This window comes from Panthera uncia, assembly GCF_023721935.1.
Source record: "Panthera uncia isolate 11264 chromosome A1 unlocalized genomic scaffold, Puncia_PCG_1.0 HiC_scaffold_17, whole genome shotgun sequence".
Taxonomy (NCBI): Eukaryota; Metazoa; Chordata; class Mammalia; order Carnivora; family Felidae; genus Panthera; species Panthera uncia.
Genome location: NW_026057577.1, coordinates 66,364,229 through 66,380,645, shown reverse-complemented (window position 1 = coordinate 66,380,645; position 16,417 = coordinate 66,364,229). Strand labels below are relative to the sequence as shown.

The following is a 16,417-nucleotide window of genomic DNA, read 5'->3' as shown; positions in this document are numbered from 1 at the left end:
CTTTCTTTCCAAATGTGTTAGTGCCCAAGGGCTCTGACAATGACACACTTTGTTTCACAAAGGAAAAGAAGACTGTTAAAAAAAAAAAAAGAAAGAAAGAAAGAAAAGAAACAAAAAAAAAACCTATGTGTTTTCTTTTCCCAAAAAAAAAAAAAAAAAAATTCCCTGCCTGCTTTCTATTTTCCAGGTGACATTTACAAAGAGGAAATTTGGGTTGATGAAGAAGGCGTACGAGCTGAGCGTGCTCTGTGACTGTGAGATCGCGCTGATCATCTTCAACAGCACCAACAAGCTGTTCCAGTATGCCAGCACCGACATGGACAAGGTGCTGCTCAAGTACACGGAGTACAACGAGCCGCACGAGAGCCGGACAAACTCTGACATCGTGGAGGTGAGAGCGCATGCGTGGTTGACGAACCAATAATAATGGCGGAGCCGCGTGGTCCTTGAACCTCGCGCGCACACCCCTTCCTTTTCCTAAGTTGTTTGTATCTCCACAGATGTCCCCGTGGTTATCATCCCAACATTACCCCACCCTTTCTATCCCCACAAAACGGAAGTTAGAATGACAGGTGATAGGGACAATGTAAACCTGCTCCCTTCTAGAAATCAGGCACCAGTGTCAGTGTATTGACCTCATCCTCCATAAGTCATCATTGCCCACGGCCGTGTGGGGACAAAGAAATTGTCCTGTCCCAGACTTGGGAACTGTGGCCAACAGAGGGCTTTAGAATACTTTTGATAATTTCTTTCAGATATAGACTAGTTTTACAACACAGTCAAAAGAAAAAAGTGATCTCACCCCAGCCTTACACTTCAATTTTTAACTTTGTCTCTTCTTTCTAATTCATTCTTCCTAATGCATTCTTACTGCAAAAGTAAAGACAGTTATTATGCTAGAAATGTTTTCCCCCAATTATATGATTTAGTGTAGCATTGTTCATGTACAGGGAATCAGAAATCTGATGAAATGAATTTCTAAATGTTAGCATGGTGTTTTATCAAAGTCAGATTTAAAACGTTTTTTTGTGCCAAAAGTAAATAAGCATCACATTAAAACTCAAAAATGTTGTTTATGTTTTTGATTCATTAGCATAAGTAGCATTGCCATACAGTTTTAAACACTTCTTGCTTGAATCCTATTTAAATCGCCTTAGAGTACCCTTCAAAAGCACTGAATACTAAACCAAAAAGGACGTATAATGAAGACTGTCCCCATCTGTCTGTTTTCCTCACCTGTCTCCCCATGGTTTCTTAGACTGTGATTGCTTTTCCAGAATTAAGAGAAAATTAATAAGTGTTACAAAAGTATGTATTCAGAGTCAGTTTGCCAGAGGACAAGTTATTCTTGCCATTACTTGGACCGTTTTATATTATAAAAAAAAAAATCTAGCACTAATCTTGACCAAATTAATCAACCTCTCACTTCCATCTTCTCTTTACCTGTTATAGTTCCTGAAACTGATTCTTGTTTCTTTGCCTTTATTGGGAGTTTTTTAAAAGTATTGAGCTCATCAATTTTTTTAGTGTTTTGCCTAATAGGTTAAGCAAATAATTTCAGAGAAGCAAAAGTGAATAAGTAGACTTCATGTGGTATATGTTTAAAATACTTGCACATTTGCTTTACTGAACATCACTTTGGTTTCTCATTGACATGATTTTAATTGTGTGCTTGCCTTGATTCTGAAATTTAAGGTTATTTATAAAACTTACCTACTGTTATTTCAGATAGTATTTTATCCATGTGTACATGTAACTGTGAAAATACATAAACAAACATTAATATGAACAGAACTAGTTGACTGTCAAATCTCATAGGTGCTTTGTATGTGTGTGTGCATGTGTGTTCACACACACTTAACATAAGTCCCAAACACAAAACAACTCTATACTCAAGACTCATCTCATTACCAAAACCATCACAACAGATATTTCAGGGTAACACAGAGTTGAGTTGGAATTTGTCGAGATCTAAACTGCTCCAGTCCTTAACATGCTGTGAAATGCAGTAGAAATATAGTAAAGTAGTTGAAAATTTTGTTGACTTTTAAAATTTGCTTTCTTAAGGGAGTTTAAAAATCTAAAAAATTCATCTTCTGAGAGCATTAGTCAGGACGATTTGATGGTGACTGAGAACTTCACATTCTCGAGACTTTCATATTCTTGGACAGATGGGTATCTGAGCCAGACTTTTTTTTAATGTTTATTTATTTTTGAGAAAGATAGAGAGACACAGCACGAGAAGGGGAGAGAGTCTAGGACAATAGAGAGAGAGGGAGACACGGACTCTGAAGCAGGCTCCAGACTGAGCTATCAGCACAGAACCTGTCACGGAACTTGAACTCGTGAACTGCAAAATCATGATCTGAGCAGAAGTCAGATGCCTAACTGACTGAGCCACCCAGGCGCCCCATGAGCCAGGGATCGTTAAAGGCCATGAGAAGTGCACTGGGTTGGAAGTCAGAGGGCTTGCATTTGAATGCTTGTCATGCACAATCTTGCTATGTGACAAGTTAGCTATTTCTCTAAAGTTTTCTCATCTTAAAAATGAAGGCATTGAATTTCAAAGTCCTTTGTAGCACAGTTCTTTTAAAAGCAATACTTTTAGGGGCACATGGGTGGCTCAGTCCATTGAGCATTCGACTCTTGATTTTGGCTCAGGTCATGATCTCACAGTTCAGGAGCTGTAGCCCCATATTGGGCTCCATGCTGATGGCACAGAGCCTGCTTGGGATTCTCACTCTCCCTCCCCCTCTACTCCTCCCCCCCCACCTCAAAAATAAATAAACTTAAAAAAGAAAGCAATACTTTTAAAAGAGAGTGAAGCAGCAGCTCCATTATCTTGCATTTAATATCAGTAAATTAAAGCTCTGAATCTCTCGAAAAGGCATTCTGGGGCTCCTAGACCAAAACTAGGGAAGGCTTGATTCTTTGAATGAAGAGAATATAAGTCAGTCCTGCTCAACTACCTGAATCACACATTCTTCACCTATTTGGCTTTTCCAGTTTAGTAATAACAGATAATGGAAGAAGAAGTAAAGTGGGATCCCTAAGCTTGATAAAATTTACATTACCCCCAGATAGAATATTTTTGAAAGTGTAGCTCATTGAAATCACTATGCTTGAAATACTTGGTGGAGAAGAAGGAATCTGGATGGAGAGCTGCATTTATAACTGGTTTCACAAGTAATTCTTATACACACTAAGTTTGAAAACCTCTGCAGCACTAAGACATAAATTGTGTTGGAAGTTAAGAACCTGGGATACATCAGGGACTTGAGGAATCCATTCTAAGAATGAATCTAACACAAAGTTGGGAGTTAAGGTAGTTTACTACTTCTGGGTAAAATTTTAAATCCTATTTATTTTAATTTAATGGAATACATTTAACTGAGTAAGTTTAATGAGGAGCATAATATGTTTCATGAAGGGTCATTAGTTTTATATTTCCCATTTGGACTATTACCTCTCTCCCTTAACCCTCCAAAAACGGTTTACTCACAAGAAAAAAAGATTGGCACTGAGAGAGAAATAATATGATTCCCAGCATTTAGACCAAAATATAAATTTGAGGCCATACCAGAGTAGTGTTACAGGGTCATAGGAAATTGTGCAGTGCGTGGGTGCTGTAAAAGATTCCTTCTTTTAGCAAAAAAGCTCTGTGTAATTATCATGTCTTTGCTTGATAATTAGCCCTACAGTTACAATGGCACAAAGACTTACAAAGACTTAATAGACAGACTGAGATAGGTTTTTTTAATTGTTATATTATAATGCAGCTTGAATATCTGTTTAGATACAATATATAAATATGCCAGATTTAGTAAATGTGTTAAATTTTTAATCCATTGGTTTAAAACAACAAAACCAGTTACTGTATTAAAAGTGCTTCCTTTGAAGAAAGTGCGTTTTATTTAACTATGTGACAAGTATACTGGACATTTACTCAAAATAGTAGTTTATGAGGTCATTGAAATTCAGCAGGGATTCTGATGATATTAAAGAACTGTCCATTTCATCTCTTCCAACTGTCTTAGCTCCTCCACTTCTGGTTCTCTTAGCTGCTTTCCTCCCCTCCCAGTTGATGTTGGGCTCTATTCCTGGAAGAAGATGTGGTGTTGAGCACTTCAAGATGACCTGAAGAATTCAAGTCCCACAGGACATGCTTACAGGCTGTCTTTCTGTTAGCAATAATTTAGCACATGTCAGCTTACAGTCAGCACTGTACAAGGGATTCTGAAACAGCAGAAGACAGGCATTCTTGTTAAGGATGTAGAACATATAGAAAAATCAGTGTGGGAACAGTTGGAGGGCAGGGGAATAATAACCTCATTAACGTAATACAAGCTACTGAAAGGAAAACATAAGCTAAACAGTTTAACAAAACTCATTCAAACAGGTCAGTGATCACCAGACCATTTCAGGTGGCCTTTGGAGTGACAGAAGTCCCAGACAGGTTACCTCCGTATCCAACACATGTTTTCTAACCACAAAACCCATATGAGAGTGTCACTTAGCACCTGGCCAGGAGGGAATGTGTCACCCTTCAGTGATTCAGTGATTCTCTTGAGCTGCTCATCCAGTCTGGGACAATAGTCAAGTGACTAAGTGTGGAAGGGGAATGGAACATGGCGTCCTCTGCTGCTCCCTAGGAAATCAAAAAGGTGGACCTAACTCCCGCAGAAGAAACATTTGATTCACAACTGACTCAGTGGAGCATTACTGGTTTGTTTTTTAGATGTACAAATGGGCAAGATAGTGGGTGTGTGTGTGTGTGTGTGTGTGTGCACGCGTGTGTGTGTGTGTGCGTGTGTAAGAGAGAGAAAGAGAGAGTAAAGTTAGAGATAATATTTACATAAAATTTTATTTTCTGTTATCTGAATCTTGTTTGGATTTAAAGACTTCTAAGAACAGTTGTTTCACAAAAATGTTTCCTTTAGCAGTAGTAATTAAGGGCTGAATTAGGACTGGAAAGATGTTAATAGGTTATAAACTTTATTGTTTCGCAGTGCTCCTGGAGGTTATCAATGAACTAACCACCTTTACATAGTATGGTAGAACTTCATGAGTGTAATTTTTGTTGAAAAACAAATGCAGCAAATGGTAGAAATGGACTTTTTACAAACTGTATGATCAAATTCAGGAATAGACATAAAATATGAAAATATGTTTATTTTACCTGAGCTTTCATGATGTCTAATTAAATAGGTTCCAATTTTTATTATAAAATATAGATATATGAAGTTATTTTTATGCATACCTGTAGGTATCTATTATACAGGTGTACTTTTTCCTTTTTATTATTTTTTTTAATTTTTTGCAATGAGGTAGCATGTGGCTCTTTCCATAGGCTTCTTTTTGTTTGTTTCAAGTCTTTATTTAAATTCCAGTTAGTTAAAAAATAAATACATAAATGAATTTAATTAGTTAATTAACATTCCAGTTAGTTAACGTATAGTGTAATATTAGTTTCAGGAATAGAATTTAGTGACTCACATATAACACCCAGTGCTCATCATAACAAGTATATTCCTTAATATACATCATAGATACTTTTCATAAGAATAAAAGCACATTCTCTTATTTGTTTGGTCATTTGTTGTATTTTTATTTTTTCATGCATTCACTGAATAAAGATTGGTTGAATTTTTGTATGTGCTTTGGAATGCCCAGAGATACAAACATAAACCAGACCCTCAAGGACTATTGGTTTTTAAGATTGCTCACAAGGCTATACATGATCTGGCCCTGTTTATATGTTCCTCTCCAGCCAATCCCCTTTGCTGTTTCCCTCCCCCACCGCTGCCATCTAGTATTCGAGCCACCAAAACATGTTTATATTCCTCAGCTTTTCCAAACCTGATTTGTTTTGTCTTTAACACTCCTTACTAGGCCTTTTCTTGGCCTTTATTTATCCTTCATTCAGGTCAGGTCCCAATTTATACTTTTGGAAAGCCATCCTTGTGTTTTTTCTGTATTAGAGTTAGAATTGTATTTTCTCCATCAAAGCACCATGTTATCCAATTACCTGTTGCACACTGGGTTTTAAACTCCTGGAAGGAAGGGACTATGCATATGTTGTTTACCAGAACTATCCTATCTCTGTTGTTTACCTACAGAATATTTGGCCCTCAGAATATATTTGTAGAATAAATAAACAGGGGGAAACAATTATAACAGGATATATACCAGTGATTATCATGCAGCATAATGTTACTCACTTAAAGTATAAAAAATGTTTTTATAGCTCTAATGAAACAGTTTGTTAAAATTTGGTTAATTTTCTCAAAGCACAATCAAGAAACTAAAATAATCCAAATCTGTGTTAATACAGTAACCACTGGCCACATATGACTATTCACATTTTTTAATTTTTTTTTTTTTGAGAGAGAACACATGAGCAGGGAAAGGGCAGAGGAATAAAGAGAGAGAGAATCCCAAGCAGGCTCCATGCTGTCAGCACAGAGCCTGACATGGGGCTCAATCTCATGAACTGTGAGATCATGACCTGAGCTGAAATTAGGAGTCAGACACTTAACCAACTGAGTCCCCTCGGCCCCCCATGACTATTCACATTTAAATGAATTAAAATTAGGTGAGATGTCCAGTTCGCTTCCCCATTGGCACTAGCCACATTTCAAGGGCTCAGTAGCCACATGCAACTAGTGACTGCTGAATGGGACACGGAAGATGTAAAATGCAGTGATCATCACGGAAAATTCCATGCAACAGCGCTGGTCTAGGTTGAAATGTGAAAAGGAGGCATTTAATCTAACTGTGTTCTCAAATTCACACCAAGATTAGTTTTTCAATATAAAATCTGAGGAGTGCATTTCAAAAGTAAAGAACCATGGAACCGTGGATTTTAGAATCCAGAGCATAAATGTTCACTATGAGAGATACCAATTGAGAACTAAACATTCAGCCTAAAACTAAAAACATATTTTACCCCTAAACCAATAACCACAGAGTCGATCAGTAAACTTACTACCTAGTCAGAAAGCACTTGCAAGTTGTCCAGACTGACAGAGAGCTAGGCAATGTGTGCTGGGGTTTTTTTGTTGTTTTTTTTTTTTTTTTAAGTGCAAAGCTTGTGAACGGAAAGGGGGTAGATATTTCTTGTTACTATTTTAAAATTACTTGAAGCAACACGAGCCAGTATTTAACTTTATAATTAGTAATTTCATTTCTTCAGAAAAGCAGGGTTTTTCTTTATGAAGGAGCTCAGAAAAATAATATTCTTGAAGTACATTAAAAATTCTTCTTAGGTTACTATAAAATATAATTAAAATAGTTCTTACTGTGATTAGCTCAGTAACTCTGCCCAGTCCTCTGTTAAACCAAGTATATAATTGCTTTTCAATAGATAATACTGAAAAATGAAGAAAGAATTAGTATATTCCAGACAGATTTAAACTTTCAGTGTTGAGGCTTCCAAGGAAAAGGGGGAAAAATGATTTTGCGAAAAAAAGGTTTAGTAAATTTCTGCTTAATTTTAATGTTCATTTTTGCTTACGTATCTTTAAAAGACTTCTACTAGTCCCTATAAATCACACTTATATTTATTCCCCAAAGTCTAAAAGAAGAAATGGGCCTAAAAATGTATTCATATTTGTCATAACTACCACAGTGGATTTTTACATATCAAATTTGAAGATTCGTTTCTTTTTTAAAAATAATGCTCTTGCTTAATTTACATGTATTTTGTAAACATGAAAAGATGCTTCACATCTCATTTATTGAACAGATCATTGTTGAGCAAATAAAGTGCATGTTAGAGCACTAAAGTTATATGCACAAGGCAATAAAATGGAATTTCCTCTCACCTGTTACTACACAGCTCTAATGGCTTATAGGCAGTAGTACTAACACAGAGTCGACAGAAAATTATTTAATAATAGTAGAAAAGACAAGAGGTTTCAAAATACAGCCTTTTTCTCACTGATGTAACCATTTTGTCATTATTAATTACCACCACTTTATCATCATCATTTTGCATGATCGTTCTTGACCTAGTAGAAACCAGTCTTCATTTTTTGTTTTTTCTCCCCAGTATATGAAAGGGAAAGGGGGAAAATATTTAGCCTGGATCATTATAGTCACTTTTTAATGATATTTACAGATTTCATGGCATATGGAACTTGGTGTTGGACAGCATATTTGAACCATTTGATAGCCGTTGATAACACCTCAGTAAAAGTAGTATTGTTTGGCTTTAAACAAATTTTTTTTTAACGTTTATTTATTTTTGGGACAGAGAGAGACAGAGCATGAACGGGGGAGGGGCAGAGAGAGAGGGAGACACAGAATCGGAAGCAGGCTCCAGGCTCTGAGCCATCAGCCCAGAGCCCAACGCGGGGCTCGAACTCACGAACTGTGAGATCGTGACCTGAGCCGAAGTTGGACACTCAACCGACTGAGCCACCCAGGCGCCCCTGTTTGGCTTTAAAGTATCTGGCTTTAAAGTATCAAATTAGATACCAAAGAGTAGAACATCTTTACATCCTCAGGAATGGTTACTGAATAGCACTGTGGAATATTCAAAAGTGAAGTTTTAGGAACAATTCCAGAGTCCTGCCTAGAGTAGAATAAAAGATGATAAATCTTTTAATCAAGTGATATTTATTATTTCACTTACCTCACTGAATTTTTAAAAAGTTATTATAAATCTGTTTCCCTTCCCTGAAAGACATAATGATGTTTTATCTACAGCTCTAACTCCAACTGCCATCTCAATGAATGGGACATTGTAGACATTCAATAAATATTACATATATATATATATATATATATATACACACACACACACACATATTTATGCATGTATGCTTATGTGTATATACAGGCATAAATTAAAAGAACTTATCATTATAGTATAAATAAAATTAAACCTTGTCAAGTTTTCTTTGTTGAAGTCAGATATGTTCTAATAATAATAAAGGTGAGAATCTTTCAAGTGAACTGAGATGAATAAAGTTGTTGCTGTGTAAGAAACAAATAGGCACAGCAGACCACATAGAAATATTACCTGTAGTAATGGTGGAAAGTAAAAAACCAATATATGTTGATTTCCTAGGGAAGAGAGAAGCAACCTGTTGGTACTTTGGCCAGGATGTGACAAGAGGGATCAGTGGGTCTCAAACTTCATCATTTCTGTCCTGTGAATTCTCTTTGGGCAATTGAACCAGGTTTCAGATTCTAGTCCAGTCTGAGTCACTGGGGCTCTTGCTGAGAGGCTGATTGGGACTCACTGGTATGGGGCAGAGCCCAAGACTACGTTTCCGACCAGTTCCCAGGTGCTGCTGATGCTGCTAGTTTGTGGACTGAACTTTGAGTAGCAAAGACTCAGACTTCCCTTTCCAAACATCTGTTTTCCCCAGCATGGAGTATGAAAGTACATTTTTTTAAAATGTTTATTTATTTATTTGTTTATTGAGAGAGAGAGAGAGAGAGAGAGAGAGAGAGAGAGAGAGAGAATATCAAGCAGGCTCCAAGCTCAGTGCAGAGCCTGATGCGGGGCTTGGTCTCATGACCATGAAATCATGACCTGAGCTGAAGTCAAGTGTCAGATGCTTAGCCAACTGAGCCATCCAGGCACCCCAGAAGTATATTTTTAAACACTTATTCTTTATAGCTTAACTGAGGTCTAGAATCATACCATAAAATAGATTTTTTAAAAGTAATATTTGGTAAAACTAACTCTTGAAAGCAAGTGTGTTAGGTTTCCAGAAGCATGATGTAAAAGGCCTGTGACTACTCAGTAAGGTGAGTGACCCTGTCTGTGGTGAACACTGCATCTCCTGACCTGGTCTCTGCCCTTGTGAGTGCCTGTCAGTTGGCAGTGGCTGCCTGTAGCACGTGTTGAGGAAGATTCTGAGCCTGAAAGCGGACTCAGCAGGCACGTGTGATGTGATTGAGTAGGCACGTGTGCCAGGGTGCACAGAGAAGTGGAAGCTCTGTGCTTTCCTCCTTTATCTTCCTGGTCAAATAATCCATAGGACATTCTGGGAGAAGACTCCAGACTTGATCACTAAAAGGACTGGAATTAGGCAAGTGCTGCGTATGTGTACAACAGATTGGGTGGGTAGATTATATTACTGGAAATATATCTCATTTTACTAATAGCTACTTTGCATATTATCCAGTCATGTCTCAATGGCATTTAGCGTATTCTCTGTTACCCTGAAATTCAGCCACCCAATGGAAGTTTCTGAATAAGGGGAAAAAAATTTCCTGTCAATTATTTCTAAAGGTCATAAAGTTAATGACTAGCTGGGAGGTTAATTAGATTCTCAAAGCCTCTTCATATCAATTAAATCTCTTATCTTTATGTTTTAGTAAATAAACTCGATAACTATTTAGAGCTACTGTTTTAAGATAAGAAACACTGTAAACAGTAAACTGTACAGCTGGTATCTGGGGTTTTTTCCTCACATCTAAGAAAGCATGGTTACAAAATAAACTAATACATGAATTAATGGTAGTATCTCTTATTCTAGAATTTCTGAATTAAATAATTTATTTTTCAAAATTACATGCAAATGACTCCTTAATCATAAACAAATACCATCTCTATGACCTTGAGAAAACTGTTTCAGAGACGAAAAACTAAGGTCAGAGTTACCCTGAAAATGAGCTACTAGTAAAAAATCAACTGCACTCTCAGTGGTTCCAAACACCAAACTCCTTTCAAAGTTACTGTACACATTTATAAATAAGTGATATATTTAGTGCCTATACCCTAACAATTACAAACTCAATCACTTCTGTCATGTAAATTCTCTTTGGATAATAGAAGCAGATTTCAGAATGAAATGATATTGATGTGCATTAATCAGTAAGGTAGCCACTAGCTCTACGTGACTATTTAAATTTAAGTTAAATAAAATAAAATTGAAATGAGCTCTTAGTCTCACTAGCCACAAGCAAGTACTTGATAGCCACATGTGACTCGTGAATTCCGTATTGGTGGGACCACTAGAGAAATACCCATCACCCTAGAAAAGTTCTCTTGGGCAGCACTGTTGTAGGAAGTGAAACTGGTGAATCCAGTGCTCTTGTTCATGAAGTAACTAGCAGGACGGTTGATGGATACACCTAATAAAGGGCTTGTCAACTGGAGGGGATGCAGGCGGCCATTTCATCTTTTGCTCCTGAGCATCTACTCCATGCTCATGGAGTGTCAGGGTCTGGGTCAGGGCACAGAAACCAAAGCGGGAAAGCTGAGCTACTCAGTCAGTGTTTCCTCCCAGGAGTAGACTATTTGTTAAAATAAATGTGACTTGGTGGAGTGAAGGGAGAGGATAGAGGGAACACTAAGGCTTGAATTGCCCCAAGGAAGAAGAGAAAATGGAGGAAGGGATAGGAAAGAAGAGTCATAGGGAAGCAGAAACAAGGTAGGTCAATTCTGGACGTTCCCACGAGGAAGGAAAGAGCACATGTGCACACAATTTCTGATTTTTCCTCATTGGAAATGTGAGAATTCTGTCTTCATCCAGGGTTCATGACTGGGATCTCCTTAAATTTAGTGGTTCTGAATTAATTTTGGGGGGGAGGGGGCGGGGAGCAAAGCTGCAGAGTGATTTTCCCAAAGAATGTTGTTGAAGCATTATCATGAGAGTTTACCTTTAAATTTTTACATTTAGGAAATAGAACTTCAAAAGCCCCACAGATTTGGAGAGAAATTAAGTTCTAGTTATAGCAACATCACACACTAGCTCTCTAACCTGGGGCAAGTTATTTAACCATCTTGTCTTCAGGTTCCTGCTCTGAGTCAGATATTGTCCACCCTGACCCAGCCTTCCTCACAGGCTGTTGTGATGATTACAGGCTATAAAAGATGTCAGAGTCTATTGTAAACTGTTAAGTCATATAAGATGTTTTCATTTTCAACATCAAGGGGAAAGTTTAAGTAATAAAAGTTGTTTAACAAAAGAGAGAGAAGAAGCAAATTCTTAATTTGGAAATAAATCTATAACATTTTATATTAATAAGTATATCAAGTATACTTTTCTTATATAAATAATGATAGTATTTTATATAAATTAAGATCTGAAAAAGCCACTGAGTTTTCTTTTCCCCAAGCATTTGTGAAATATTCTCTTTGTGCAAGATGAGTAGGACAATGATGATGTGTCCACCACTCTCCAGGGCTGATAGTCCAATGTAAATGAAACATACACAGGACTTGTTGTTTCATTCCGCAGATATTGATGAACATGAAGACCATGTGCCAAACATTGTGCTAGTTATTGGTGACACATCTGTGACAGTCCTACCCAATGGTCCAAACCATAAGACTTAGAGTACAGTGGGATATCTGAGGCAAAAGAAAATAATTGCAACTGAGAGCACCTGAAAACATCTCATAGTGGTTATAGATGAAAGCATGACTTTGAATGATAAGTAAAAAAGTTGATAGGCTAAGCCAATCTGCAAGTCATTTATTCCCATTTAAAATAAAAGCAAGACTAATAAAGGTAGTGGTGTATAGACATATAAATACATAGATACATAGATTATACACACACACATATACACACACATTTATGTGTATATGTATATTATGTAGCAGCCTTGATTCTGGTTTCTGGTTGGCATTGGATTTTTTAATATATGGTTTCTCTGTAAACATGTGGTTATAATTTTTAGAGAAAGTCTAGAAAATACAAATGTTAGAAAAATGCACTGAATATAATTGCCTTTAAGTTTGATAAAAGGTTCTCTGGTGCTAAGAATGGAAACCTCAGGTTTACATCCCACCTCCCTGGTATAACTTTACAATGAGGTTTCCCCTCATCTCTCTGAATTCTAAAACATGATACAGCTGGCTGAGAGGCTGGAAAATTGTTACATGCCTGTGTTACATTCTTATAACCTAATTGTTCTACAACTTTTCTGCAGTTTAATCATTGGAGAATGTTCTTTGTTTTTGTAGTCACTGTTTCACATAGTAACAGCTTGTTGTATTTTGGTCTGTTTGCCAGAGGGTAGGTTTATTTTTAAAACCCTGAACTCTGAATTTTTCTTTATTTTTCCAAGATTGAAAGCAGCTGAAATGCCTGGAGTTACAGGTTGAAGGCTGCTTTACAATATGTGAAGGGAAGCTTCTTTCCCTCCTCCCTTTGTGTGTGTGTGTGTGTGTGTGTGTGTGTGTGTGTTTAAATTTTTTCCTAACAAATGTCTTCTAACTGGTAGTTGTCTAAAAATAGAACACTGCCTAACTAAAAATAGCCTGGCTCTCAGTCGTGCCAAGGAAAATGGAGAGGAATAGGCGTGGAATAGAAGGCTGAGTAATCCAGTTCTATTCATTCAGAGAAACCTTTGAGAATGCGGGCGATGATAAAGTGCCCTCAAAAAACCACAGGCTTGACTCTCTCTTCAGACTTCTAGGTGCCAATAAACATTCTAGCCCCAGGATACATTTTTTTCTCATAGGTTGTAAACATTTTCTGAAAGACAAGGCTTTGTTTCACAGGACCTGACAAACTGCCATAGCTAACTAACTTTCCTAAGGTCTTAAAAATTCATAATTGTAAGAGATATTTTAAAAGAGCATCTTAAATGAAAGTATTGTAAAATAATGTACATCATGTAATAATTAGGAGAAAACTGTTACAATAAAAACTGCGTACTGCTTGCAGTTAAACTCAGAACTTTAAAGTTTTGCAGAAAGTTATTCCTGTGACTCACTGTAGCTAAAGAGAACAGCTGACTTAGTTTAACTCCATTAGATACAAAATTCTCTTAAGTGTATATCCCCTTGGTGTGCCAGTATTTAGTCTCTTTCCCACAATTATAATTTTCACTCAGGCAGATTTTCTGTTTTAATTTTTTAATTGGAGTAGAAACTACTTTGAAAAATAACATTTCAAGAGTAGGATGGCTTGAAGTTTAGAGAAATGGAATTTTGAGTAAGTCACGAAAAAAAAGACCAGTTTCACAATAGTAACTCCTTTTTTTTTTTTTTTTCAATTTTGTTTTGCTTAAGTAATCTGAATAATCAGGTCAAACATAGCAACAGGGTGTGGAAATGTCAGCGCAGTTCACGGGGTTATACGGGACTGAGCATTGTTATGTTCAGTTCCTGTAATGATGCTGGTGATAAGACTCTTGAGACAAAGGACTATAATTGATGGAAAGAGCCTTAAATCATTGCTAGAAGAATCAAGGTCCTTGTATCTGTGTACATCGACTCTTCTGGTCTCCTTCCGTCTTGTAAAGCATTTTGTCGTCTTGCATGGTGGCCCCCTACTGCTCTTTGTAATAGATGCAGACCACAAGTGATTCCTTCATGCAGCATACAGGGTGTAATTGTGTCTGTGTGGTGTATTAGTAATTACCAAGCTGAATTCCCATATTGTATCTTTACTGCAGGCATGGAAAAATAGGACATACAATCCTGCATAGACATTTTCAACCTAGATAGTGAACCACTTAGAGCTACATTCCAGGGACAAAGCCTTTTACATTCACACTTTTTGAACAAAATTTTCATTGTTGAGTCATTTGTGCTATGCAGGATAAATTCAGTTTTGGAAATAATTACCTCTGATATAGTCATTTATGATTCTTCAGCAAAACCTTTGTAATATGGAAAATATTTGCTATTTTTCATTGCTAAAAATCATTTTAATACTGCTAGATAAAATAGTGATATGAGATGTAATAATTATTATGCTAGACCACCTTGTACAAAGAATAGTGCATGGATCACTACATATAACAGATTATATAGCATTCATAAACATTACATAATTGTTTTAACAGCATTTTTAACATCAAATGGATATTTTCATACAATTCATTGATTTTGGCTCAAGCATTGTTAAACTTCAGAAAAAGCTGACAACGAATTTTTGTTACAGTAAACAGATATAAATTAATAATTAATTTCTTTTCTATAAAATTTGCATCCATCCTTTATGTATTATGTAGCTAATATTGATTTGACTACCTCCTAATCATTGGGGATTTGAAATGTTTACAGTATTATTTATCTATAATAGAAGCTAAAATAAGGCAAGCAGGTTGGTTTAAACAAGAGAAGGTATATTTTTTTTCAAATAAAATCAAATGCTTATAATGACAGCTAAAAACTATTAAATGCAATAACAGAGAAATGAATATGGCCATTTCATTAACAATAACAAATGACATTAGATTTATTTTGTGAATTTTTAATTAAAGCATGTAAGATTTTAATTCCATTTTTACCTTCAAATTCAAAAATCACCTGCCAATATGTATATTTTACAAATTTACTTCCACTTTTGTCTATGGATAGTTTTATTCTAGCAATAATTATTAGATTTCTAGGATGTACAGAACTTTATAATGATGCTAGAGGAAATAGAATTTTGAAAAATACCATCAGTGACATCACAAAACTTAACAGTCTAGGTAAGATAGAAAATATACACGTGCATCAAAAGGACAAAACAACATAAGAGGTACTGTAAGATATTTGAGGAATAGCATAGCATAGTTAGAACATCATTCTGGAGCAAGACTGCATGAGTTTTTATCCCATCTCCCCTGCTTATTGGTTGTATGTTTCCAGACAAGTTACTTAGGCTGTCTGTTTCTTACATCGTCATTTGTAAATGGGGTTAATAATAGCACCTAGTATCTAGTTATCATGAGAATTAAATTATTGAACATTTATAAAATGCTTGGAACAGGGTCTGGTGCATAGTAAGGTTGTTGGTGATGATGATGATGATGATGATGATGATGATGATGATGATACCCCGATACTTGTAATCAAATAATAACCTCTAGAAGGTAGAATTTAAAAAGTCAGGAGTGGGGCATCTGGGTGGCTCAGTCGGTTAAGTGCCTGACTCTTGGTTTCAGCTCAGGTCATCATCTTATGGTTTGTTTGTGAGGTTGAGCCCAATGGTGGGCTCTATGCTGACAGGATGGAGCCTGCTTGGGATTCTCTCTCTCCCTCTCTCACTCTCTGTCCCTTCCAGGATCATGTGCATGCTGTCTCTCTGTCTCTCTATCTCTGTCTATGTCTCTCTCTTTCTCAAAATAAACTTTAAAAAATAGTAAAAAAAACAAAAAACAAAAACAAAGTCAAGGGGCGGTGCCTGGGTGACTCAGTTAGTTCATAGTCCAACTGTTGATTCAGGCTCAGGCCATGATCTCACAGTTAGTGAGTTCAAGTGCCACATTGGGCTCCATGCTAACAGTGCAGAGCCTGCTTAGGATTCTCTCTCTCCTTTTCTTTCTGCCTCTCTCTCAAAAATAAATAAATAAACTTTATATAAAAAATAATACATATATTTTTTTTCAGGAGAGGTGAATGTTGAGTAGTCATTTTTAGTTTCATACAAATGAAGTTCAGAAATATGGATATAAATTGATGAACAGGATGTGGGCAAATCTTTCAAAAGACCAATTATGCAAA

The 16,417-nt window shown here is 36.4% G+C and overlaps 1 protein-coding gene across 14 annotated transcripts in view; it reads left to right on the top strand.

The window, feature by feature from the left end:
* The window catches only part of MEF2C (myocyte enhancer factor 2C), a 151,538-nt gene that overhangs the window by 75,088 nt on the left and 60,033 nt on the right, over nt 1-16,417 (top strand). For 13 of the 14 annotated variants that reach the window (XM_049649787.1, XM_049649798.1, XM_049649795.1 and 10 more), the window contains exon 3: nt 188-391. In XM_049649787.1, the coding sequence (XP_049505744.1) occupies nt 188-391 (204 nt within the window). Of the gene's footprint in view, nt 1-187; nt 392-11,971; nt 15,453-16,417 lie in introns of those variants that run through there. The other variant, XM_049649799.1, reaches the window with a different exon arrangement.